The sequence below is a fragment of the Pogoniulus pusillus genome, chromosome 25 (assembly GCF_015220805.1).
Source record: "Pogoniulus pusillus isolate bPogPus1 chromosome 25, bPogPus1.pri, whole genome shotgun sequence".
Classification (NCBI taxonomy): Eukaryota; Metazoa; Chordata; class Aves; order Piciformes; family Lybiidae; genus Pogoniulus; species Pogoniulus pusillus.
In genome coordinates this window covers 21237690-21264381 of record NC_087288.1, presented here as the reverse complement: position 1 = coordinate 21264381, position 26692 = coordinate 21237690, and the positions used below count along the sequence as shown (strand labels likewise).

Sequence of the window (26692 nt, the reverse complement as noted above, 5' to 3'; positions counted from 1 at the left end):
TGGTTAACCAGAGTCAGAATAGTGACACAAGTGAGCTACTGAACAGCATCAATTGCAAAATAATCTGTAACTTGCCAGAAATCAAGTAATTCTTATTTTATACAGTTTATTAAATAAGCCTTGTAGAAATAGTGCTTGTTTTGTATGACAGAAAAAGTACAGCAGATAAAAAAGGCAGATCAGGATGAAGGGCAAACATACCATTTAAGCTCACAAATAGACGTTTGGACGTTCAATTTCTGGTAAGAAAAAGGAGTTCTGCTATTCCCGTCACATAATTTTGTCTTGTTAAGGAACAAATACCAAGATTCTTGAAATCAGTATCTGTATCTTGATACTTCTCAGGAAAGCTTTTTTTTTACTTCGTGCTATATTCAGAGTCCATATTTCACTGACAAAACCAGCTCAAATTAAAATTTACTGAGTATAGAAAATGTCAAACAGTGGCTCATGCTTCATAAGTAGCATCCGAAATCTAGAATGCTTTTGAAAGACTGAAGCTCCTACATAGCAAAAGACAGAGAAAAGGGGAGTCGTGCTAGATTAAAGTAAGAATTTTAAACCACCAATGATCTAAAAGATACGACAAAGTTTGAAGTACTTGTTTCAGCCCTGCTACAAAACAAAGGTGGTCTTACTTTTAGATACTGATTTCCATCAGACATAAAAACACACATTCTCTATGTACAATCTGTTTTAAAAGGGAGAGAAAGAATACATTTTTCATTTGTTTTGTTAACATATTATTCTACAAAACGGGTTGGTCCTCAACATCTTTCTTCCATGAGGCCAATATCAAAGACCCTATGATTAAATGAAGAAAAACCAGGGAATGTCTAAAATTTGTTATGTACAAAGTGGAAACTGACAATATGTTTTCAACAACTACTCAAGTATCCTTCCTTTCTTCATATTATCTGCCAATTTTCTCAGGCCTACTATTATATTTTCACTGCATCTATACCAATTAGATTAGTTCAAAGTCAGCACAAGCAATAATGCAAAATGAAGGGTTTATTATTTATTTTACTAATGAAAGATCATATATTTACCTTCTGCAAGCATGTCTGGCACATCTGCTTGATATCTAGGCCCCACTCTGATTTCTCCCTTGTCTGCTAAAAGTGTTTTCAGTGATGGATCATACACCAATGAATAAAAAAAAGCATCCTAAAAGAAAGAAGACATTTGGACAGCATAATGATTAAACATCTGATTAAAATTCAGGTTCTGAGTGTGTATTGCCTTCCATTAGGATATTAAAACTAACCTCCCTTTATCCATTTTTATAGAACACAATTTTGGTACATCAACCCTTATTTGAAATAATGTAGATGTCTATAAGTTTTTTAAATGACTAAAGGGAGTATCTCTCATTGCTTAGAGTTATTTCAGAGCAATAATGATGAGAATCATACACAAAAATATACTGAGTAGAATTAATGTTAACAGCTTCCTGAATTTAACATGTTTTCTAGGTGTCTTTACCATACCAACTTTGCAATATAGACTACTTTGAAAAATGCAAAAAATATGCCAGAGAAAATATGATAGAGAAAAACAATACTGACATACTTCCTGCACTCATTTGAAGGCAAGTCCTTTTGTCATAACCATTTTGACCAATAGCCCAGACAGAACTAAATCTGGCTAGAGACTGCAACAGCAACCAGGAAAACTTGTGTGCTAGTTTGAAGCAGGGTAGAATGTTTTGGTGAGAAGAACTAGATTACAGGCTGTGAAAGGAAAACAATGGTGATGTCTACTTCACTCACAGGCTTGCTGAGATGTATGGGAACAAGAAATAAAAAAATAGGTAACGACTGTCACTTGGGCTGCTGGCTGAGCTGCATCTTACTCTCTAACCTCACCCTCCAGTTTGGACTAAACCACTTTGCTTCCTAACCCCCTGACCGAACCTCTGTTCTTCCCTGGGACTGGGGTAAGGTTGAGAGGGGTAGGAGGAAGGCGAAGGGGTGGTTGAGAGCCCCTCCTGGGGCCTCAGGTTTCTGGGAGGGGAGTTGTGTTTCTATATTACCTTTTTACCTTGTATATTTCTGTCTATAACTGTATAGACTGTAAATATCTGCTTGTATATTGTGCTAGCTGTAAATAAATAGCTTCATTTATATTTCAGAGTCGGCTGAGTCTAGTCTGGGTGATTTCCAAAGTGTGGAGGGAGGGGAACACCCAAACCATCACAACTTGTATAGGTATGCTGATGATAAAAGAAAGACCAAGGAATATGTGGGTCCTCTCCAGAAGGAAACAGGGCACCTGGTCACCTGTAACAAAGAGAACACTGAGGGACTCAATGACTTTTTGCCTCACTCTTCACTGGCAACAGCTCTAACCACTGCCTAAGTTACAGAAGATAAAAGCAGAAACTGGGGGGAAAAAAATGCTCATTGTAATTGAAGATCAGGTTCAAGACCACCCAAAGAATTAGATCAGAGGTCCTCAAACTACAGCCTGCCAGTGTTTACAGATCCCCTGCGCCGGGGGTTGCAGGGGGAACCAAGCAGCCACTTCCTGCCACTTAATCCGCGCCAGCCCTCAAGCACCCGCCGGGACTGGGCTGGAACCAAACTATAGTCCAGCCCCGATAGTATCTGAAGGACAGTGAACCAGCCCCCTGTTTAAAAAGTTTGAGGACCCCTGAATTAGATGGTGCACAAGCCCAGGGAACCCGATGGCATCAAGGCACAGATCTTGAGGAAACCGGCAGATTAAGTTGCTAAGCTGCTTTTCATTGTATTTGAGAGGTCCTAACACTGGGGAAGTTCCACTGACTGTAAAAGTAGAAACATAAGCCCCATTCTAAAAAATGGAAAGAAGGAAAACTAGGCAGACTACAGGCCAGCCAGTCTCACTTCCATGCCCAGCAATACTGTGGAGAAGATCCTCCTGGAAACTCCCTAAATGCACATGAAAAACAAGGAGCTTCACCAAGCACAAACTGCATTTCAGTTTTGGTGGCCTTCTGTGACAGGTTTAACTGTACTGATGGACAGGTGAAGAGCAATTGATGTGTACCTGGATTTGTGCAGTGCACTCGATACTGTACACCTTGATATCCTAGTCTCTACATTGGAAAGACATGGATCTGATAGTTGGGCCACTCAGTGCATCAGAATTGGCTTAACGATTGCACTAAAATCAACATAACCATTGTGTGGAGATGAGCAATGAGCAGTACTCCTCAGGGGTCAGTAACAGGACAAACAGTGTTTTAACTTGCAATTTGCTCAGCTTGCAAACCGTGAGGCAGCAGGGTCAGCACCAGCTAGACCCATGCTATGTCATGATCTTTGGAAGACAACAGGGGGCTCCTGAAGGCAGAAAAGAAGGGAGGGAGGGAGGGAGGGAAAGCGGGAGGGAGGTCCCACACGATTCTGCATCTCTCACAAGGGTGTCTGAGACAGTAACGTGCTGGGAGCATTGCCAAAGGAGCGGCAGGAGATTTAAATCCAGTGAAACTGGCAGAGGCTGTCAGCTTGCAAACCACGAGGCAGCAGGATCAGAACTGTCTGGCAGATTTCTTGCTCCTGGGAAGGCAGTGAGCAGGGCACACAAGGGAAGGGAGCTGGGAGAGTATGGCCATTGGTACAGGCAGGCCAACAGGCACAGGGCAAGCAAATAATGACTGTGTGTGCCTCAGGGGAAGTTTACCGCCCATTGGACAGGGTACTGAGCACGAGGTAAGCTCACCTTCAGAGTGACCAGCTTCAGTGTGGTAAGTCTGTATTGGGAGGGTCACATCACAACCAAAGAGGGTGACAAAGGGCCCCTTCCGAGTTGGCTCAGTAGTTTGCACAGGCAAGGCATGTAGGCAATATGAAGTGCTGCAGCTTACTGAAGGAGCAATACTAATGTTTTGTGTAGTGCAAGCAGGTTTTTGAACTGCTCAGTTGGGTGGCAGAGTTTCATAATGAAGTGATAGAGCTCAGGAAAGAGGTAAGTTGAAAAGCATCAGGGAGAGTGAGATGGAAATTAATTATCTCCACAAAATGATCTCAGCAAAAACAGAACGGGACTACTCCCAGTGGAGCGGAGGATCTGATCTCTCAGCAGCAAGTCCCCCAGCCTCCTTGTAGTAACCTGCATGAGCAGGGTCAATGGGAACAGCTCTCTGCCAGACAAAACAATTGCTACAAATCGAGCAAGCATGCTCCTTTAAGAAGCACTCTGTCTACAGTGTCCTTGCCCAGATAAGAAGCTCTATTTGTGAGCAAGGACTAGGGCTCACAAAGGCCAGAAGTGCCAACAAGGCTGACTCACCTTAAGCTGGCCATCAGAATTGACCCTGAAAAGAAAAATCAAAGGGTCATGTTGTAGTTGACTCCCTGCTGAGGGGAGTGGAAGGCCTGATATGAAGATGAAACCTGCTTCATAGAGACCTCTGCTGTCTCCCTGGTGCCCATTCCCACCCTTGTGAGTCCTTCATATTATTAGCCATTTCTAGTATTTCAGGTGGGCAGTGATGATGCATCAATGAGAGGATCACAATCAATTAAAAGAGACTTCAAGACCTTGGGGCAACTGGTAAAGGGATCAGGAGCTCAAGTTGGATTCTCCTCCATACACCTGACATCAGTGATGGATAAGAGAATATACAGGGAAGAGTCAGTGGGTCAGTTAATAGCTCTGGGACTGGTGCCATCAGCAGGGCTTTGGGTTTTATAATCAGAGCTCAGTATACAAGGCTACAGAGCTGTGAGCAACAAATTGGTTGCACTTGTCCCAGAGGGCAAAGAGGATTCTGGGGCAGCAGCTGGCAGAGCTCACTGATAGGGCTTTAAACTAGATTTGAAGGGGGAAGGGGCTAATAATCTCATGCTGGCCTGTGAGAAACAGCAGGGGTGCTCACCAGAGGCAGAGGGATGGAGTGCTAGTAAGGGCTCTCAACTTGTTGCCCTGAGGCAAGCCAGGGACAGTGCACCAAGACACCTCACAGGAGTCAAGGGGGATTTGCCTAAGAGGGTGACACAGCCCAGCTGAAGTGCCTCTGAATGCATGCAGCTTGGGCAATAAACAGGATGGATTAAGGGTCACTGTCTTGCTGGAAAGCCATCACATAGTGGCTATTACTGAAACTTGGTAGGATGGTTCCCATGACTGGAATGTAGGGATAGACAGGTATAAGGTCTTTAGGAAGGACAGGGAGGGCAGGAGGGGAGATGTTGCCCCCTACATCAGTGACCAGCTGGAATCGGTGAAGCTCCACCTGGGGAGGATGATGAGCTGGTTCAGAGTGTATGGGCTAAGTTTAAAGGGAAGACAGGTCAAGGTGATGTTACAGTAGGGGTCTGCTACAGGCCACCTGAACAGCAGAAGCAAGCAGATGAGGCCCTACATAGGCAAACAGCGGTGGCTTCACGTTCACAAGCCCTGGTTCTCATGGGGGATTTCAGTCACCCTGACATCTGTTGAAGGGACAACACAGCAAGCCACCTGGAGTGCAGAGATGACAACATCCTCATCCAAATGGTAGAGGAACCAACAAGAAAAGGTGCTATGCTGGACCCTGTTCTCACCAATAGGGAAGGGCTGGTGACCAATGTGAGGTTCAGAGATAACCTTGGCTGCAGTGATCATGAAATGATAGAATTTCAGATCCTCAACCCCTGACTTCAGGTATGCTGACTTTGATCACTTCAGGAATCTGATGGCCGAAGCACTGTGGGACAATGCCCTAGAGGGAAAAGGAACCCAGGACAGCTGGTCAGTGCTCAAGGATCACCTTCTCTGTGTCCAGGAACAAAGTATACTGATAAAGAGGAAGGCAGGAAAGAATGATAGGAGACCTTTCCAGATGAGTAAGGAGCTCCTGGACACACTGGCACACAAAAAGGAGATCTATAAGGACTGGAAGAAAGGACAGCTAGAATGAGTAGTATATAAGGAAGCAGCCCAAGCAGCAAGGGACCTGTTCAGAAAAGCTTTGGATTTGCCCTTGGTGAAGCCATGCTGACTGTACCAAACCACCCCTTCACTATTCTTCTGTCTCAGCAGCACCTCCAGGAGGATCTGCTCCATCACCTCATCAGGCACAGAGGTGAGACTGACTGGCCTGGAGTTCCCCAGCTCCTCCTCCCTACCCTTTTTGAAAATGGGAGTTATGTTTCCCCTTTACCAGTCAGTGGGGACTTCAGACTGCCATGACTTTTGGAATACAATAGAGAGGGTTTTAACAACCTCATCTGCCAGTTCCCTCAGCACCTGTGGGTGTATCCTGCCAGGTCCCATGGACTTGAACACTTTCAGGTTCTTCAGGTGGCCATGAACCTGATCTTCACTTATGATGGGCAATAGGATAGAAACAGGTGAACTGGTGACAAGTGACACAGAGTTCTCAATGACTTCTTTACCTTGGTCTCCACTGGCAAGGGCTCCAGCCACACTCCCTGAGTCACAAGACAATGGCAGTAGCTGGAAGAAGGAACTGCCCATTGTGAGCAAAGATCAGGTTCATGACCATTTGAAGAACTTGAGAGTGTACAAGTCCATGGGACCCAATGGGATACACTCACAGGTGCTGAGGGAACTGGCAGATGAGGCCACTTAACCACTGATTATTAAATTCCAAAAGTCATGGCAGTATGGGGAAGTCCCCACTGACTGGAAAAGGGGAATCAACCCACATTTTCAAACAGGGAAAGAAGGAAGAGCCAAGGAACTATAGGCAAATCAGTTTCACCTCTGTGCCTGGTAAGATCATGGAGCAAAATCCTTCAACACTGTCACACACAACATCCTGATCTCCAAACTGGTAAAACATGGGTTCGATGGATGGACAACTCAGTGGATTAAAAACTGGCTTGACAACCACACCCAAATTGTGGCAGTCAATGGGTCCACATCCAAGTGGAGGCCAATGACATGTGGAGTCCCTCAAGGATTAGTACTGGGATCAGTCTTTTTTAACACCTTCATCAGTGACACAGTGGAACTGAGTGCACCCTCAGCAAGTTTGCTGTCGACACCAAGCTGTGGTGGAGCTGACAGCTGGAGGGCAGGGATCCACCCAGAGGGACCTTAACAGGATGAAGAGGTGTGTCCAAGCCAAACTCAAGAAGTTCAACATGACCAAGTGCAAGGTCCTGCACTTAGGTTGCGGCATTCCCAAGCACCAGTATAGGCTGGGCAGTGGCTGACTTGAGACCGGCCCTGAAGAAAAGGATTTGGGTGGTGGATGAGGAGCTCAACATGAGCCACCAGTGTGCACTTGCAACCTAGAGACCAACTGTACTCTGCGCTGCATCAAGAGAAGTGTGGCCAGCAGGCTGAGGAAGATGATTCTCCCCCTCTACTCCATCTGGAGTACTGCATCCAGTTCTGGAGCTCTTATTACAAGAAAGATAAAGATGTACTGAAACATAGTATCATTATCATTAAGGTTGGTGTGGGAAACTTTGTAGGAGCTGTTGCTTTACAATCGATATGTAAGAGACTTGAACACAGCAGGTAGGGATGCTGTGTTGTACAGCTATGTAGAAGAAACATAGTAATAAATAGTCATAGATATATCTTAGAGTTAGCTGTATCCTGCCCTGCAAGGACGATGCCTCCCTAGCTAGTTATATTGAGTGCTGCCTTTGTTTATTCAATATGCCTTTGTTTATTCAATATTCAATATGCCTTTGTATTCACTAACGAATATGCCTTAACCACAAAATATGTAGCAACGTGTAGCATGGACCAATTAGAAATTAACATGTAATCCTGATGTAATCCTATAACAGCCTTCTGTAACAGTATAAAAGCCTTCTGATTTATGCATTAAACGGCTTACATTCACAATCCATATTGGATTCCGTAAGTCCATTTCCTCAACTTCAGCAGCAGCAGTATGCTAACAGCGACAGGTTGGAAAAGACCTCTAAGATCATCAAGTCCAACCTTCTACCCAACACCTCCATGTCCCTGTCGTGGCAGGCCTGAATAGGCCAAAATAGGCCTGAACATGTCCTGGCCTGCCGAGACATGTTTTTCTGCTCTCCCTCCTTCTGCTATGGGGAGAAGCAACCACGGGAAAGAGGACAAAGAACTTGGAACCACTGAGTCTAAGGACCCAGTGTGTGCATTGGGTCACTTGATGTTTTAGATGACCTAGGATTAATGTCCCTCCACGTGGCTAGATTCTAACTCCAAAAGAACTATCTAATATTCATCTTTCAGAAGACTTACATGTCCAGAGAAGGGCCACGTGAATGATCAGAGGGCTGAAGCACCTCTACTATGAGCACACAGAGTTGGGGCTGTTCAGTCTGGAGAAGACTCTGAGGAGACCTTATTGTGGCCTTCCAGTATCTGAAGGGGGCCTACAGAAAAGCTCGTGAAGGACATTTTAGGATGTCAGGTAGTGACAGGACTAGGGAGAAGGAAGCAAAACTGGAAGTGGGTAGAATCAGATTGGATGTTAGGAAGAAGTTCTTCACCATGAGGGTGGTGAGACACTGGAACAGATTGCCTAGAGAGATGGTAGAAGCCCCCATCCCTGGAATTTTTTAAAGCAAGGCTAGATCTGGGCATCCTGATCTAGTGTGAGGTGTCCTTACCCATGACAAAGAGGTTGGAACTAGATGATCCTTGTGGTCCCTTTCAGCCCTGACAATGCTATGATTGTCTGTCAGTGAGATGGATCATGGTATTGTGTGTATCCTCAGCAAGTTTGTGAATGACACCAAGCTGTGTGTTGTGGTCAACATGCTGGAGGGAAAGGATGTCACTCAGAGAAACCTTTACAGGCTTGAGAGGTAAGCCAGTGTTCACCTTGTAAAGTTCAAAATAGCCAAGTGCAAGGTTCTTCACCTGGGCTGGGACAATCTCAAGCACAAATAGAGGCTGGGAGAAGAATGAAAAGGGAGCAGTCCTGAGTAGAAGGACTTGGAAGCGCTGTTTGATGAGAAGTTTGATGTGTGTCAACAGTGTGTGCTTGCAGCCCAGAAAGATACCTGTGTCCTAAGCTGCAACAAAAGAAGTGTGTCCAACAGGTAAAGGAAGGTGATTCTTCCCCTCTACTCAGCTCTCATGAGTCCCCACCTGATGTACTGTGTCCTAGTCCAAGAAGAACATGGAACTATTACAGCAGATCCAGAGGTGGGCCACAGAGGTGGTTAGAGGGCTGAAGCCCCTCTCCCATGAAGACAGGCCAAGAGAGATCAGCCTGGAGAAGAGAAAGTCTGAGGAGTTCATACAGTTGCCTTCCAGTCCATTAAAGGGGCCTAGAGCTGGAAGGGAACTTTTTACAAAAGCATGTAATGACAGGACAAGAGGTAATGGCTTCAAACTGGAAGAAGCTAGATTTAAATTAATCATTAGAAAGAAATTATTCACCATGAGGGTGGTGAGACACTGGAATAAATTGCCCAGAGAAATTGTGAAGGCTCCAATTCTGGAAGTGTTCAAGACCAGGTTGGACAGGGCCTTGAGAAAGCTAGTAGGCATTCCTGTCAATGGCAGGGAGGTTGGAACTAGATAATCTTTAAGGTCTCTTACAATCCAAACCATTCTACGACTCTATGACTATCAGTCCTGGAGAAACCTTTAGAGAATGACATGTTAATTCCAGTCAAAACCCATCATCTGCCTGATGAGATTTCAAGACACTCCAAAGAAAAAAGTGATTGTTTTGAAGGCACCATGCAGTACAATTGTGCTTCAAATTCTTGGGGATTTTTTTTTTTTTTTTGCTGTTTGGTAAAGCTAAACACCCTAAATTCCTTCCACAGGAAATTAAAGGTGAGGAGGTACTTTCTATACAGTAATTCAGAACCCTTAATATTAAACTTCTATGATAAGTTACTCTCTACAGAAGCCTCTCTTGCTCTCTCTGTCAATGGACAAAGATGGAGGGAAATTCTTTCATAACCATACTCTTCCATAACCATATTTATAATGAAGCCATTTTATAGTGTCAACTTTTTTATTCACTTCCTCAAATCAGTGTTTTCAACAACAGAATTATTCTATCATTAAGGATTTCCATTTACTAAAAAGACAGCTGTAAAAGATCACATAAATCTATCTCAGTATTGACCCAAATAGATGCCACACATTACCTCTTTCTCCAGATACGACAACACAGATTCTGTCTCATTCAGAAGTGAAACACTGCATTTTCCCCTACACAAACATAAGGAAGAATTGTTACTTTTTTCAAAGTTCAAAATTTGAAGTTAGAAAGCTGTTCGGCAAGAAAACAATCTAGACATACTATAAGCTTTCAGTGTAAAACTACACTAAAGTACACACTTTTAAGAGATCACAATTACCATGAAAGCAATATGGCCACATTAAAATGCTAACTAACACAATTTTGTGCAGGCTGCTAGTAGAAACTTCCCATCACTCAGCAGTAGTACACAAACACACAGACAACACAAAGGGAGTTTGACACCATTATTGCCACTCCTTTTCTCCCCCCTCTTTCGCCTCCCCTTCTTCCCCACCACTCCTTTCACCGTGGAATTCCTCTGCTTCCAACTTTTCTGCAAATAAACTGCAGAAATGTTTTTTTAACAAATGATGTTTAAAAAAGACACACATGGATGTGAACAAAAAAATGCTGCGTGGTCAATCATCTTGCTGGCAACTGGCATTTTTATGCTATTATTTTCAACTGAACCACTATTTTATCATCATATATATATATTTTTACCCCTCATATACATCACTTTGCATTTCATGCACTTTTCAATTTCTGTAAATATAGTCAGGAGGTTCCAGGGAGCTTATACATATAGCACAGAATACTCCTTTCCCATGGAACAGACCAGAATAATTTTCTAGAAAAAAATAATTGCTTGCAGAGGCTTCCTTGTTCTTAAGAGAAAAGGTTATTGCAAAAAGTACTGTTCATTTTGATGAATGTTAATTTGAACCATAAACATTAGACACCAATTCTTAAAAGGCGATCATTAAGAGAACGCACCCAGCTAACCTTTAACTCATTACCATTGCACATCATAGACAATGGGATTAAACCACTCATTAAATCTGCAGTACATTACTTCTTCAATTTCTTTTAATTTCTACATCTGTAACAAAAAACAGACCACCAGAGATAAATGGTGAGAAGATGAACCAAAAACTAAAGCCAGTAACCAAAAGGAAAAGAGGGAGGGGAGGCAAGTCCATGGTCAAGGCAGTAAACAAACTCCTGCCTTGTCTGCCTCCCTTCACCTCTTCACCAGGAAGCTGTGGCAACAAGTTCCCACCTGCTGTGGTATGAGGGCTGCTTCAGTTATTACCAGAGCCCCTCAAGGGCTCTTGCAGAAGGGGTTTGATGTCCTGCAAGTGCAGCTGGTCAACGAGGAAGATGAATCGCCTGCCTTGGAAGAATTCCCAATATTAAGGAAGCCCAAGCTCAGCATACAAACACCTTATATCAGAAAAAAAGAGGAGAGTCATTGTTACAGGAGACTCCCTTCTGGTGGGAACAGAAGGCCTAATATGCAGATCTGACCCACAAAGGGAAGCTAAGCTTGCTGCCTTCCTGGGGCATGGGTCAAGGATGTGATAAGAAGGCTTCCCTCCCTGGTACAGCCCACAGATTGCTACCCACTATTAACCTTCCAGATAGGTAATGATGACCTTGAAAGAAGAAAACTGAAGGCTATCAAGAAAGACTTCAGAGCCTCCAGTCAACTGGTCAAGGGAGTGGGAGTACAGGTAGTGTTCTCTTCCATCCTCCCTGTTGAAAGGGCTAGCCCAGAAAGACTGAGGAGGACTCACCTGCATAGCTTCATCGTTCTATAGGTAGCGTCTCCTACCTGAAACGTCACAAAAACTAACTAAACTAAGATAAAAGTTATGAAGAACTACCCAGCTCTCATGAAAAGAACAAACTAACAAAAACACAAAAAAATCCCAAACCAACAACAAAAATCCAATAATCATAACACTGGAAAGCTAAGAGTTATTCAAATACGAAACTTCCTTCCTCTTAAGTGAGACTTGTTGCCCAACATACACTATACTTCTCCACCAAGCAGCATTCATAACTGGTATCAATAGAGTTAACAACCAGCAAATCATACCCAAAGGTCTCAACAATGCTGAAGTTACATATCTGATTTTGATCTTTCTCTCTAACTAAATAGTATCCAGAAACAGATTTAGGCAAAATTTATCTTATAATAACGTTGAGGAAAAGTTTCAGATACCTCAATTACAAACAAATGACCTGACACTAACCCCAGCATGACACAACCACTTTCTTGCTCCCCTCCCCCCATGGGAAGCAGGAGAGAATCAGAGGAGGGAAAAATAAAGCTCAATGAGGTCAAGATAAAGGTGGTTCAACAGGATAGAATACACATAACAAGTAATACCCAATTACTTGGGTGCTCTGCACTCACTGGACCAATCTATTCCAAGTCATGGCACTCCAACCTACTACTCTCAGTTTATATACTGGACATGTCGCTGTATGGTATGGAACACCCTTTTTGGGTTTTTTTTGGTCAGCTGTCCTTTCTATGTTTCCTTCTCAGCTTCTTGTGTAGCCCCAGTTGGCATAGCAGCATCAGAAACTGAAAAGTCCTTGACTTAGTGTAAGCTCTGCTCAGCAACAACTAAACCAGTATGTTGTCAGCACCACTCTTACACTAAATCCAAAAATCAGAGCATTTTAGCAGACACTAGGAAGATGAGTATATTAACTTATTCCAGCCAAAACCAGCACATAACTGCTAACAAAAAAAAGTTATATTTCTTGTCTTCACTTTCAATTTAATTCTGATGAGGCAGAATTGTCACTTCAGAACTCTTTCTGCTCTTAGATGCACTTTGTATTCAAACTAGTAATAAATAAGAAGTTATTCATTGAGCTGATGACATCAACAAAACTCATTACAATACTAAATCTCTCAACAATGAAAAGTTAATTTTTAAGTCTTATAGTAGGAGACAACACAGCTCACCAGCGCAGATGCTCGTGGCATTATCATCCTCTATGATAAGAACTATAATTGCTCATATAACTTCTCATTCCTTAAAGCATTACCCATAGGAAAGCTGTTTTCACATGTTACACCTTCTTTCATTTGTTAGAAGCTGCTGCATGCTTGTAAATTCATTTTGTGCTTCAGGTGTCTCCGTCAGTAGGTTGTCAATTCCTGACTTTTACAGGGATGCCTAACAACCTATTTCTCCACACCTACAAGCTACTTCCATACTTCAGTGAAGTCCTTCTATTACAACATAGAATCAACCAGGTTGGAAGAGACCTCCAAGATCACCCAGTCCAACCCATCCCCCAGCCCTATCCAGTCAACCAGACCATGGCACTAAGTGCCTCAGCCAGGCTTGGCTTCAACACCTCCAGGGACAGGGACTCCACCACCTCCCTGGGCAGCCCACTCCAAGGCCAATCACTCTCTCTGCCAACAACTTCCTCCTAACATCCATCCTATACTTCCCCTGGCACAACTTCAGACTGTGTCCCCTTGTTCTATTGCTTGTTGCCTGGGAGAAGAGACCAACCCCACCTGGCTACAGCCTCCCTTCAGGTAGTTGTAGACAGCAATGAGGTCACCCCTGAGCCTCCTCTTCTCTAGGCTAAACAACCCCAGCTCCCTCAGCCTCTCCTCATAGGGTTTGTGTTCCAGGCCCCTCACCTGGAACACGAGAGCATGAGAGCACACCTAGACCATGAGATTCGTGCATTTTCCACAAAGAGTACTACCTTGGAAAAAAGTGCTGTGACAGTTTTGCAGAAAGCCAGGACCATATAGCCCCCAAATCAAAATGCTAATGATCCTCAAGTGAAACTGCAGAGCACAGGGGCATTAATGAGGATTATAAGGAAACGGCAAGACATACTAGTCAGTGTAGTAAACACAACGAGAAGGGAGAACGAAAGGGAGCTGGATCTGTGGGAACAGGCACTGCAGATCACCCCTGCTAAGGAAACTGCCCCTGGAAACAGTGAGGGATGGGTACAGATCCCTGTCAGGGGTAGTAAGGGAAATCCACCCCGGCCCTCTCCTCCTCTTCCTCTGCCGTTGCACAACAAGTATGAGGCGCTGTATGCAGAGGGCAGGGAGGATGGGAGGGCTGAGGAGCATCCAGCTGGGATGACGCCTAGGGTGGAGCAGTCCCCACCAACTGTGGTTACCAGCTCCACAAAGAAACAAAAAAAAAGAGAAGAGTCATAGTTGTTGGGGACTCCGTCTTGAGGGGGACAGAGGGACCAATCTGTAGTCCCAACCCATGTCACAGGGAGGTCTGCTCCCTTCCTGGTGCCCGGGTTAGGGACATCGCCAGGAGACTCCCAAACCTAATCCGGCCCTCTGATTATTACCCCTTGCTGGTAATACAGGCTGGCAGGGATGAGATCGAGAAGAAGGGCACCAGGGCAATTAAAAAGGAATTAAAGGCCCTGGGGAAATTGATAGATGGGGCAGGAGCACAAGTGGTGTTCTGCTCAGTTCCCTCTGTGGCAAGGGAGTTCACAGAGAGGAACAGCAGAACCTATGACTTCAACAACTGGCTCAAGGGATGGTGTGAGAGGAGGCACTTTGGGTTCTTTGACGCCCGTGGTGTTGCGGAGGGGGAACTTTTACTGCACCAGACCTGCTTGATCCTGATAGGGTGCAGTTGTCTAGGAGGGGCAGGAGAGTCCTGGCAATGGAGTTGGCAGGGCTCATTAGGTGGGCTTTAAACTAGATATGAAGGGGGTGGGTGAGGCAATTACTCTCTCTGAGAAGGAGAGAGTGGGAAGGAAACTAGGGACAATTGAGGAACCCAGAGCCCAGCTGAAGTGCATCTACACCAATGCACACAGCTTGGGTAACAAGCAGGAGGAACTGCAAGTCCTGGTCCACCAGGGTGACTATGATATAGTTGCCATTTCAGACACTTGGTGGGATGACAGGCACGACTGGAGTGCTATACTGGCGGGATATATCCTCTTCAGGAGAGATAGGCAAGGGAGAAGAGGAGGAGGAGTGGCTCTGTATATTAGGGAGTCACTCCTTGCCACAGAGCTTGAGGCGAGGGACGAAGGGGTTGAGAGCTTATGGGTTAAAATCAGAGGGAGGACTAACAAATCTGACATCCTGGTTGGAGTCTGTTACAGACCACCCAACCAGGATGAGGAAGCAGATGAGGTATTTTACAAACAGCTGGAGGCTGTCTCAAGATCAGATCTTGTCCTTGTGGGTGACTTTAACCAGCCAGACATCTGCTGGGAACTTAATTCAGCAGAGAGGAGGCAGTCCAGGAGGTTTCTAGAGTGCATGGAGGACAGCTTCATGACCCAGCTGTTAAGTGAGCCTACCTAAGGGTCAAGCTCAGCTTGACCTGCTGCTGTCCAACAGAGAAGGGCTGGTAGGAGATGTGACAGTGGGAGGCTGCCTGGGGTGTAGTGATCACAAGATAGTGGAGATTTCAATATGCAGGGAGGTAGGGAGGCACTGCAACAAAACCTACACCTTGGACTTCTGGAGGGCAAACTTCAGTTTGCTCAAGAAACTTATTTCCAAAGTCCCCTGGGCAGCAGTCCTTGAGAACAAAGGGGTCCAGGATGGTTGGACCTACTTTAAACAGGAGCTCTTGAAGGCACAGGAGCTGGCAGTTCCCATGTGCCGAAAGATGAGCCAGCGGGGAAGGCGACCAGCTTGGATGAGCAAACAGCTCCTGAAGGAATTGGGGGAAAAAAAGAGGGTGTATCACCTCTGGAAGGACGGAAAGGCTTCTCCTGACGTGTTTAAGGAGGTAGCCAGATTATGCAGGAGAAAAATTAGAGAGGCTAAGGCCCAGCTAGAACTTAGGCTGCCACCTCTGTGAAGGACAATAAAAGCACTGTTATAAATGTATCAGTGCTAAAAGGAAGGGCAAGAAGAGCCTCCACTGCTTACTGGACCAGGAGGGGAACACTATAACTGATGACGAAGAAAAGGCTGAGGTCCTGAATGCCTTCTTCGCCTCAGTTTTTGTGGTGGTTTGGCTCTTACCCGCCCCCCAACACTTTAGAAGGTACCCCAGCTAACTCAGCCGGACTCTGGGAATATAAATGAAGCTATTTATTTACAGCAGCACAATATACAAGCAGCTATTTACAGTATATACAGTTATGTACAGAAATATACAAGTTAAAAATAATACAGAAACACAACTCCCCTCCCGGAAACCTGAGTCCCCAGGAGGGGCTCTCAACCACCCCTCACCTTCCCCCTGCCCCTCTCAACCTTACCCCAGTCCTAGGAAGAAAAGAGGTTCAGCCAAGAGGTTAAGAAGCAAGGTTAGTGGCATTGAGGTTAGGGAGATGCAGCTCCGTCCAAACCCAGCCAGAAAGTGAAGACAAAATGGCGAAAGTGTTATCTAATGTTTTCCCTTCTTGCTCCCATAAATCTCAGCGAGACTGTGAGGGGAGTTGACACAACCATTGTTTTCCTTTTCACAGCCAATTATCTACTTTTTCTCACCAAAACATTCTAGCCTGCTTCAAACTAGCACAGTTTTCAACAGTAAGGAGGGAGGAGTTCAGGGCAAGTGGCCTCTTGAACTGGGGGATGGGGTCGGGGAGCAGTGTGTTGCCCTGGAAATTCATGAGGAATTAGTTCAGGACCTGCTTGAACCACCTGGACACCCACAAGTCCATGGGACCAGATGGGATCCATCCCAGGGTGCTCAGAGAGCTGGCAGCTGAGCTGGCCAAGCTGCTCTCCATCATTTTCCAGCAGTCCTGGCTCACCGGAGAGGTCGCAGGAGACTGGAAAAAGGCCAACATGATCCCCATCCACAAGAAGGGTCGGATGGAGGAATCTGGGAACCATAGACCTGTCAGCCTGACCTCAGTGCCAGGGAAACTGATGGAGCAGGTTAGCTTGGGGGCAGTCTGCAGAGCTTGATATTTCTGAAGTTTAGGTACACTTTTTTCATATGGTTACACACAAAGATATGCAGAAGCTCTGAATTTCTTAATAAAAAAATAATAACTCTTCTCATGGTTATACTACTTGGAAGATTTTGGCACCAGTGCATTCTACCAAAGTAATCACCTTCTCAATCATATTCATCAGCCCTTAATAAAATGAATTCATGTGATCACAATCTTCAAAAGGCTCATCAAGTTCTTTCGATGTGGGAGCATATTGAACCAGTGAAGAGCACCTTAAGAATTGGTTGAGGTTTGTGAGATTTTTTTGGTGTTGCTTGTTTTGCCTTTTATTTTAAATAAACAGTATGTGCAAAAAGAATTATTAAATTAGAACTGAAGATTTCTGAATCACAGGTCAGAGAGTTTCTTTTAATTAAAGCTACAGGAATATACAAAGCTTGAATTTACTGCTTTTACCAAGAAAAAAAAATCCTCCAAGAATTAAAGGACACAACTAGTTCATCCAGTTGAAGATAAATAAACACTGGCCATTAAGCAGCTGATATATTACAGTTATTTGAATAATCTCCACAATGACAAATATGTGTGTAATGCACAGGTATCATACACAGCTATGGCGAGTTCAGAAATCAAGCTCAGCAAGAATTTCAGCTTCTTGAGATGGTGTCCAAATGAAGTAAAATGTACTCAGTGAATAGTTTCCACGAGCAGAAAGCAAAAAAAAAATAAATTAAAATACTACAATATCAGAATCCCTGCATTTATAAAAGAAGTAGAGTGTTACAGACATATGTAGCTATCAACTGATAAAATGATAAATAATATGGTAAATCATCCATCACTTAGAAAACTTTCAATACTGATGCCTCACTGAAATACGCAACTTAAATCAAGCACAAACGGTTAGGATTACATCAGCAGTCACAGCGCAAAACTGTGTGGCCTGAATCAGGTAAAAGAGCAACTACAGATGACAACCCCGTATCACTCAGATTTCTTCCCAGAGAAGAACACTTTAAAAACTTGTATTCAAATTCCAACTTATCAGAAAGATTCACAGAATACCAGGCTGGAAGTGACCTCAAAGATCACAGGATATTAGGAGTTGGAAGAGACCCAAGGAGATCATCCAGTCCAAACCCCCTGCCAGAGCAGGACAATCCTATCTAACACAGATCACACAGGAACACATCCAGACAGGCCTGGAAAGGCTCCAGAAGAGGAGAGTCCACGACCTCTCTGGGCAGCCTGTGCCAGTGCCCTGGGACCCTTACAAGTAAAGAAGCTCCCCCTTGTGTTGAGCTGGAACCTCTTGTGCTGCAATTTACACCCATTGCTCCTTGTCCTGTCCCAGGGAGCAGTGAGCAGAGTCTGTCCCCCCCCTTCTGGCAGCCCTCAGATACTTAGGAACATTTATCAAATCCCCTCTCAGCCTTCTCTTCTCCAGACTAAGCAGCCCCAGGGCCCTCAGCCTCTCCTCATCAGCCATGCCCTCCTGTCCCCTACTCATCCTCGTAGCCCTCTGATGGACTCTCTCCAGCAGGTCCCTGTCCCTCTTCAACTGGGGAGCCCAAAACTGAACACAGGATTCAAGATGAGGTCTCACCAGGGCAGAGCAGAGGGAGAGGAGAACCTCCCTTGATCTGCTGGACACACTCCTGCTAACACACCCCAGGATCCCATTGGCCCTCTTGGCGACAAGGGCACATTGCTGTGCCATGGGGAACTTGTTAGCCACCAGGACCCCCTCCACAGGGCTGCTCTCCAGCAGTCACCTCCCAGCCTGTTCTGGTGCAGTTTATTATTCCTCCTCAGAAGCAGGACTCTGCACTTGTCCTTGTTGAACCTCATCTGGTTCCTCTGTGCCCAGCTCTGTCTGCCCAGGGCTCTCTGGGTGGCAGCACAGCCTGCAGCTCTATCAGCCAAGCCTCCCAGCTTGGTGTCATCAGCAAACCTGCTGAGCAGACTCTGTCTGTCTGTGCCCTCATCAATGTCACTGATGAAGATGTTGAACAGGACTGGCCCCAGCACTGATCCTTGGGGGACACCACTAGTCACAGCTCTCCTGCTGGTCCTGGCACCGTTGATCACCACCCTCTGAACTCTCTCTTGCAACCAGTTCCTAACCCACCTCATTGTCCGCTCTTCCATCCCACACTTCCTCAGCTTGCTCACTAAAATGTCATGGGAGATGGTGTCAAAGGCCTTGCTAAGGGCAAGGTAGACTACATCCACTGGTTTCTCTGAATCTACCCATTCAGTTATGGCATCATAAAGTGCTATCAGGTCATCTGGTCCCATCTTTCAGGGCAAGAATATAGCTTAAATGAGACGGCCCAGTACCCTGTCAAGTTGGGCCTTGAAACTGTCTAATCAATGTAAGAGAATCCACTACCTTCCTTGGGAGTTCATTCCAATGTCTTAATAGTTTGAATGGGGAAATTAAATTTTTCCACTATCCAGTCTGGATCTCCCCAGTAGCTATCAGTGCCCATTAACCCTGGTCTTTGCCATGTGATTCTTTGTAAAAAGGGAGTCTCCCTCCCCACGATAGCCACCCTTTGTGTACTTGTAGATGGTCAGAAGGCCTCCCCTTAAGCCTTCCTCTCTCAAGGCTTAACAAATGCAGATCTCTCAGCCTTTCCTCATATGACGGGCATGCCAGTCCTCTGATCATTCTTGTGGCCCTTCTCTGGACCCCTTCCAGCCTGTCTACACCATTCTTGTACAGCAGGAACCAAAACTGTACACAGTACTTAAGGTGCAGCCTGACCAGCACTGTGTGGGAGAATGACATCTTTGTCCCTGCTTGCAATATCCTTATTAATGCAACTCATGATCCTGTTGGCTTGCTTTGTGTGCTAGTTTGAAGCTAGCTAGAATGTTTTGGTGAGGAGAACTAGATTGCAGGCTGTGAAAGAGAAACAAGGGTGATGTCTACTTCACTCATAGGCTTGCAGGATGTGTAAGAACAAGAATACAAACATAGATAAGGGAGTCGCTCTTTGCCTGAGCTGCATTTCTCTCTAACCTCACCCTCCGTCTCTCTGATTAATCCACTTGCTTCCTAATCCCCCTGGCCAACCTCTGTTCTTCCTTGGGGCACGAGGCAACATCTGGGGTAAGGTAGAGGGGTGGGAGAAGGTGGAAGGGCTGTTGAAAGCCCCTCCTGGGGACTCAGGTTTCTGGGAGGGCTGTTGTGTTTCTGTATTACCTTTTATCTTGTATATTTCTGTATATTAATGTAAATACTGTAACTATCTGCTTGTCTATTCTGCTTAGCTGTAAATATAAGCTTCATTCAAATTTTCAGATCCGTCTGAGTCTAGTCTGGGTGACTTCCAAAGTCAGGGAGGGGAGGCAGGTAACGCCCAAAGCACCACACTTTGCTACCACAGAAAGCCAACGGGATGTTGAGTTGCATTAATAAGACTACTGAATAAAAGCCATTAAGCAAATTTTCATTACTCAAAGTATTTGTTGCCCTGCTGTAACTAAGAAAGAATTTTAACACAGTAGTAGTTTAATCTTGAACAGTATGGAAAACCCCCCCCAACCACAGCAACCAACTAAAACATCAACACGACAGCACACTGCTGTTGCATGAAGCCAGCGGAGGTGGGAGGATCAGGGTACTGCCGAGAGGACTCGATATGAGCTAGCTGCAGGCAGGGACCCAGATGTTGCAGGCCGTGTTGCCTGCTAGTTACGCTTGCTGGCAGGCACCAACGGTAAACAGGCCCATAAACCAGTATGGTCCAGGCGAGCCGCCTGAGTCTTCAGAACGATTCAAATATGAATTATGCTGAAGCCCTTTATTGATCATGACAGCCCAAATTTATACACTCAGCCAGCAGAGCATAGGCCTACACATTAGCATAATTAGTCAGGGATGACCCACCACATCTGCATAAGTCCATGCCTTGTTATCCTCGTTAGCGAGGTCCGTTATCTACCCCTTCTGAGATAAGGTGGCCAGCTGTATGTGAGAACCAAGGTCTATTATTACAAGGATATGCCTGTTGTTTATTTCTCCTCACATCCTTTCCCATGGCTCTCCACCCGCACGCCACAACTCTTGCGCATTCTGCACTCCCACAGCTCACAAATATCATTACATATTTTAAACCCTCTTTCCTCTTCAGAAATGACCACCACTGTGAAATTCTTCTGCTTTCTTGAGCTACTCTGACTTTATACTGCATAAATCAGGTCTGGTTTTGTTTTAAGAGGAAGAGTGTTACTGCAGCATAGAGCCAACCAGAAGATTCACACTTGATTTTGTTATGACACCTCAGAATGCTTGGCTTAAGTATGCTTTCCAAACACTTAGAAAGAAAAAATAAAAACAAACACGAAAAGTCAAAACCCCAAAACTGCAACACTTATTAGCCAACAATAGCTGAGTACAGGTAATGAAATTGCAAGACGAACACCAATGGATAACTTCTGCACAACCTCTATCAAGTACTACACTTAAAACCTGTTACAAATGATCTCTGAAGTTAATGCAGTCTTTCACACCAATCTAAATGTGTTTATTCACTGTTGAGAGTTTAAGAATTAAAACAATTTCAGTGTAAAACCCAAGTGAGATAGCCCAGTGCATCTCTCCAACAGGATAACCACTCACAGATAGTTATATATGGGACCCCAGAATCATAGAATCAACCAGGTTGGAAGAGACCTCCAATATCATCCAGTCCAACCCATCCCCCAGCCCTATCCAGTCAACCAGACCATGGCACTAAGTGCCTCAGCCAGGCTTTTCTTGAACACCTCCAGGGATAGGGACTCCACCACCTCCCTGGGCAGCCCACTCCAAGGCCAATCACTCTCTCTGCCAACAACTTCCTCCTAACATCCATCCTATACTTCCCCTGGCACAACTTCAGACTGTGTCCCCTTGTTCTATTGCTTGTTGCCTGGGAGAAGAGACCAACCCCACCTGGCTACAGCCTCCCTTCAGGTAGTTGTAGACAGCAATGAGGTCACCCCTGAGCCTCCTCTTCTCTAGGCTAAACAACCCCAGCTCCCTCGGCCTCTCCTCATAGGGTTTGTGCTCCAGGACCCTCACCAGCTTTGTCACCCTTAACTGGACATGTTCCAGTATCTCAACATCTCTCTTGAATTGAGGAGTCCAGAACTGGACACAGTACTCAAGGTGTGGCCTGACCAGTGCTGAGTACAGGGCAAGAATAACATCCCTCGGCCCACTGGCCACACTGTTTCTGATACAGTCCAGGATGCCATTGGCTCTTCTACCCACCTGGGCACACTGCTGGCTCATCTTCAGCCTACTATGCACCAGTACCCCCAGGTCCCTTTCTGCCTGGCTGCTCTCCAGCCACTCCGTCCCCAGCCTGTAGTGCTGCTTGGGATTGTTGTGGCCAAAATGCAGAACCCTGCACTTGGCCTTCTTCAACCTCATCCCACTGGCCACTGCCCACCCATCCAGCCTGGCCAGGTCCCTCTGCAGGGCTCTCCTACCTTCCAACAGATCAACACCTGCTCCTAGCTTGGTGTCATCTGCAAACTTACTGATGCTGGACTCAATCCCCTCATCCAGATCATCAATAAAGATGCTGAACAGGACTGGGCCCAGCACTGATCCTTGGGGAATACCACTAGTGACAGCTGCCAATTGCATGTGGCACTATTCACCACCACTCTCTGGGCTCAGCCATCCAGACAGTTCTTGACCCAGCACAGAGTGAATGTGTCTAAGGCAGGAGCTGTCAGCTTGGCCAGGAGCTTCTTGTGGCAGATGGTGTCATCAAAGGCTTTGCTGAAGTCCAGGCAGCCTGCCCCACATTCACCAGGCAGGAACCTGATCATAAAAGGAGATCAGGTTGGTGAGACAGGACCTGCCCTTCCTAAACCCCTGCTGGCTGGGTCTGATCCCTTGGCCATCCTGGAGGTGCTTTGTGATGGCACTCAAGGTGACCTGTTCCATGACCTTGCCTGGCACTGAGGTCAGGCTCACAGGTCTGTAGTTTTCTGGCTCCTCCTTTCGACCCTTCTTGTGGATGGGCATCACCTTGGCCAGGTTCCAGTCTTCAGGGACCTCTCCAGTGAGCAAGGACTGCTGATAAATGATGGAGAGTGGCTTGGCCAGCTCAGCTGCCAGCTCTCTCAGCACCCTAGGATGGATCCTATCCGGTCCCATGGACTTGTGAGGATCCAAGTGGCTCAGCAGGTCCCTTACTGCTTCCTCCTAGATTAGAGTGGGACTATACTGGGCCCTGACTCCATCTGCCACTTCAGGAGTCCAGCTGTCCTGGAGACAACCTGTCCCACTAGTGAAGATTGAGGCAAAGAAGGTGTTAAGCACCTCTGCCTTTTCCTCATCCTTTGTCACTATGTTCCCCTCTCTATCTAATAAGGACTGGAGGCTGTCCTTGGCCCTTCTCTTGCCATTAATGTATTTATAGAAACATTTTTTATTTTCCTTAACAGCTGTGGCAGCCTAAGCTCTAAATTCTAGAATTTCACCACGTGCTACATTTTATGGTGAACTTTACAACCCTGGCAAACTGTTTAACTTCTATGGCAACTTTTACAAAAATGCTGTATTTGGTAATGCCCAAGGCTCGGAAAACCCAAGTTAAATACACAGCACTTTGGCTAAACTCAGACACTCTCAGAGACTGGCATTGCTTACAGGAGCCATCTGCATGAATTCTGGGTGCATTCACTGTGTGAATGAAGAGTGTTCACTAAGTCTGGCTGGCAGCATACTCTGCTACAATGACATCTGGAGATTACACAACCTGGGAAAAACTGGATCTGTGACACACAGGGATTGGGAAGAAGGGAGATCATTCATTGGTAGGGTGCTTCTAAATGCACAAGTTTGAGAAGATCTGGGAGGGAATGACTTCGCCTGTAACCTGAAAAGCAAGTCTTGTACTGTACCACATGCCATCATTCCAGAACGGTGCTGCACTGAGCTAGGCAATGAACACATTCCACTGCAGGAACACTGTGTCCACAAAGGCAGTGTTGCCATGTTAAAGTACTGCTACACTACTCACTTCTAAATATTTTCTACATCTGGCACTATTCTTTTTTTGTGCCAAAACTAAACTACTTCCTAAAGCTACTAAAACAGCATAGCAACAGCTAATGTAAAAGGGAAACAAGAAGACATCGTGAAATTCCCAATCTTTCTAACAAAACATAGCATATCTTGATAGTTACATACACCATATATAGCAAAATAAAAGTATGAGAATAAGGGATAAACTGTATTTCAGTAATTACAAAACATCCAAAAAAATTCCATTAAAAATTTCAAAACTCAACACCACAAACCAAAAAGCTTCAAAATTATTGTACGTCAAATTTAACCTGCATTTCAACTATAAAGAGGTGGCATCAGGTGTATGAGACATAACTGTATTCTGTAATTGTGAATCATAAGTAATCTCAGTCATGGTGTCTGCAATTTCCTCTGCCATTCAGTTTAAAAAACATAACTGAAATAAACGCAGTAAAAGTACATTAGTAAATATTAAATAAAGTTATACCACATCAGGCAAAGTTGCTTTATTCCCTTACATTACAAGCAGAAAGGCAACCAAATTCAGCATTCTTTCTTCTTGTCTGAAGATGTCAGCAAAAATTCAAGATCAAATCAGAGGGAGGACTAATAAATCTGACATCTTGGTTGGAGTCTGTTACAGACCACCCAACCAGGATGAGGAAGCAGATGAGATATTTTACAAACAGCTGGAGGCTGTCTCAAGATCAGATCTTGTCCTTGTGGGTGACTTTAACCTGCCAGATATCTGCTGGGAACTTAATTCAGCAGAGAGGAGGCAGTCCAGGAGGTTTCTAGAGTGCATGGAGGACAGCTTCATGACCCAGCTGTTAAGTGAGCCTACTAGGGATCAAGCTCAGCTTGACCTGCTGCTGTCCAACAGAGAAGGGCTGGTAGGAGATGTGACAGTGGGAGGCTGCCTGGGGTGTAGTAATCACGAGATAGTGGAGTTTTCAATATGCAGGGAGGTAGGGAGGAACTATAACAGAATCCACACCTTGGACTTTCGGAGGGCAAACTTCAATTTGCTTAAGAAACTTATTTCCAAAGTCCTCTGGGCAGCAGTCCTTGAGAACAAAGGGGTCCAGGATGGTTGGACCTACTTTAAACAGGAGCTCTTGAAGGCACAGGAGCTGGCAGTTCCCATGTGCCGAAAGATGAGCCGGCGGGGAAGGCGACCAGCCTGGATGAGCAAACAGCTCCTGAAGGAACTGGGGGAAAAAAAGAGGGTGTATCACCTCTGGAAGGAGGGGAAGGCTTCTCCTGACGTGTTTAAGGAGGTAGCCAGATTATGTAGGAGAAAAATTAGAGAGGCTAAGGCCCAGCTAGAACTTAGGCTGCCACCTCTGTGAAGGATAATAAAAAGCACTTTTGTAAATTTATAAATTCTGAAAAGAAGGGCAAGAAGAGCCTCCACTGCTTACTGGACCAGGAGGGGAACACTATAACTGATGACGAAGAAAAGGCTGAGGTCCTGAATGCCTTCTTCGCCTCAGTTTTCAACAGTAAGGAGGGAGGAGTTCAGGGCAAGAGGCCTCTTGAACTGGGGGATGGGGTCAGGGAGCAGTGTGTTGCCCTGGAAATCCATGAAGAATTAGTTCAGGACCTGCTGAGCCACCTGGACACCCACAAGTCCACGGGACCAAATGGGATCCATCCCAGGGTGCTGAGAGAGCTGGTAGCTGAGCTGGCCAAGCTGCTCTCCATCATTTTCCAGCAGTCCTGGCTCACCAGAGAGGTCCCAGGAGACTGGAAACTGCCAATGTGGTCCCCATCCACAAGAAGGGTCAGATGGAGGAACCTGGGAACTACAGACCTGTCAACCAGACCTCAGTGCCAGGGAAACTGATGGAGGAGGTTATCTTGGGGGTGATAACAGCGCACCTGAGGGATGGCAAAGGGCTCAGGTCCAGCCAGCATGGGTTTAGGAAAGGCAGATCCTGCCTCTCCAACCTGATCTCCTTCTATGATCAGGTGACTGCTTGGTGGATGTGGGGAGGCCTGTGGATGTGGTCTATCTGGACTTCAGCAAGGCCTTTGACACTGTCCCCCACAGCAAACTGCTGGCTAAGCTGTCAGCCCATGGCTTGGATGGCAACACTCTGTGCTGGGTTAGGAACTGGCTGGAGGGCCGAGCCCAGAGAGTGGTGGTGAATGGTGCCACATCCAGCTGGCAGCTGTCACTAGTGGTGTCCCTCAGGGATCAGTGCTGGGCCCCATCCTCTTTAACATCTTCATAGATGATCTGCATGAGGGCATGGAGTCAGTCATCAGCAAGTTTGCAGACGACACCAAGCTGGGGGCAGATGTGATTGAGTTGGAGGGCAGAAGGGCTCTGCAGCGGGACCTTGGCCGCCTGGACAGAAGGGTAGAGTCCAATGGGATGGCATTCAATAGCTCCAAGTGCAGGGTGCTGCACTTTGGCCACAGCAACCCCATGCAGAGATACAGGCTGGGGTCAGAGTGGCTGAGAGCAGCCAGACGGAGAGGGATCTGGGGGTGCTGATTGATACCCGCCTGAACATGAGCCAGCAGTGTGCCCAGGTGGCCAAGAGAGCCAGTGGCATCCTGGCCTGCATCAGGAATGGTGTGGCCAGCAGGAGCAGGGAGGTCATTCTGCCCCTGTACTCTGCACTGGTTAGACCACACCTTGAGTACTGTGTTCAGTTCTGGGCCCCCCAGTTTAGGAGGGACATCGAGATGCTTGAGCATGTCCAGAGAAGGGCGACGAGGCTGGGGAGAGGCCTTGAGCACAGCCCTACAAGGAGAGGCTGAGGGAGCTGGGATTGTTTAGC

The 26692-nt window shown here is 45.9% G+C and overlaps 1 protein-coding gene across 6 annotated transcripts in view; it reads right to left on the bottom strand.

Annotated features, from left to right (window-relative positions):
* Positions 1–26692, bottom strand: part of MTA3 (metastasis associated 1 family member 3) — a 156574-nt gene that overhangs the window by 100149 nt on the left and 29733 nt on the right. For all 6 annotated transcript variants that reach the window (XM_064164040.1, XM_064164042.1, XM_064164039.1 and 3 more), the window contains 2 exons: positions 10065–10128; positions 1053–1170 (listed from right to left, as the gene is read on the bottom strand). In XM_064164040.1, coding sequence (XP_064020110.1) covers positions 1053–1170; positions 10065–10128 — 182 coding nt within the window. The remainder of the gene's footprint in view (positions 1–1052; positions 1171–10064; positions 10129–26692) is intronic.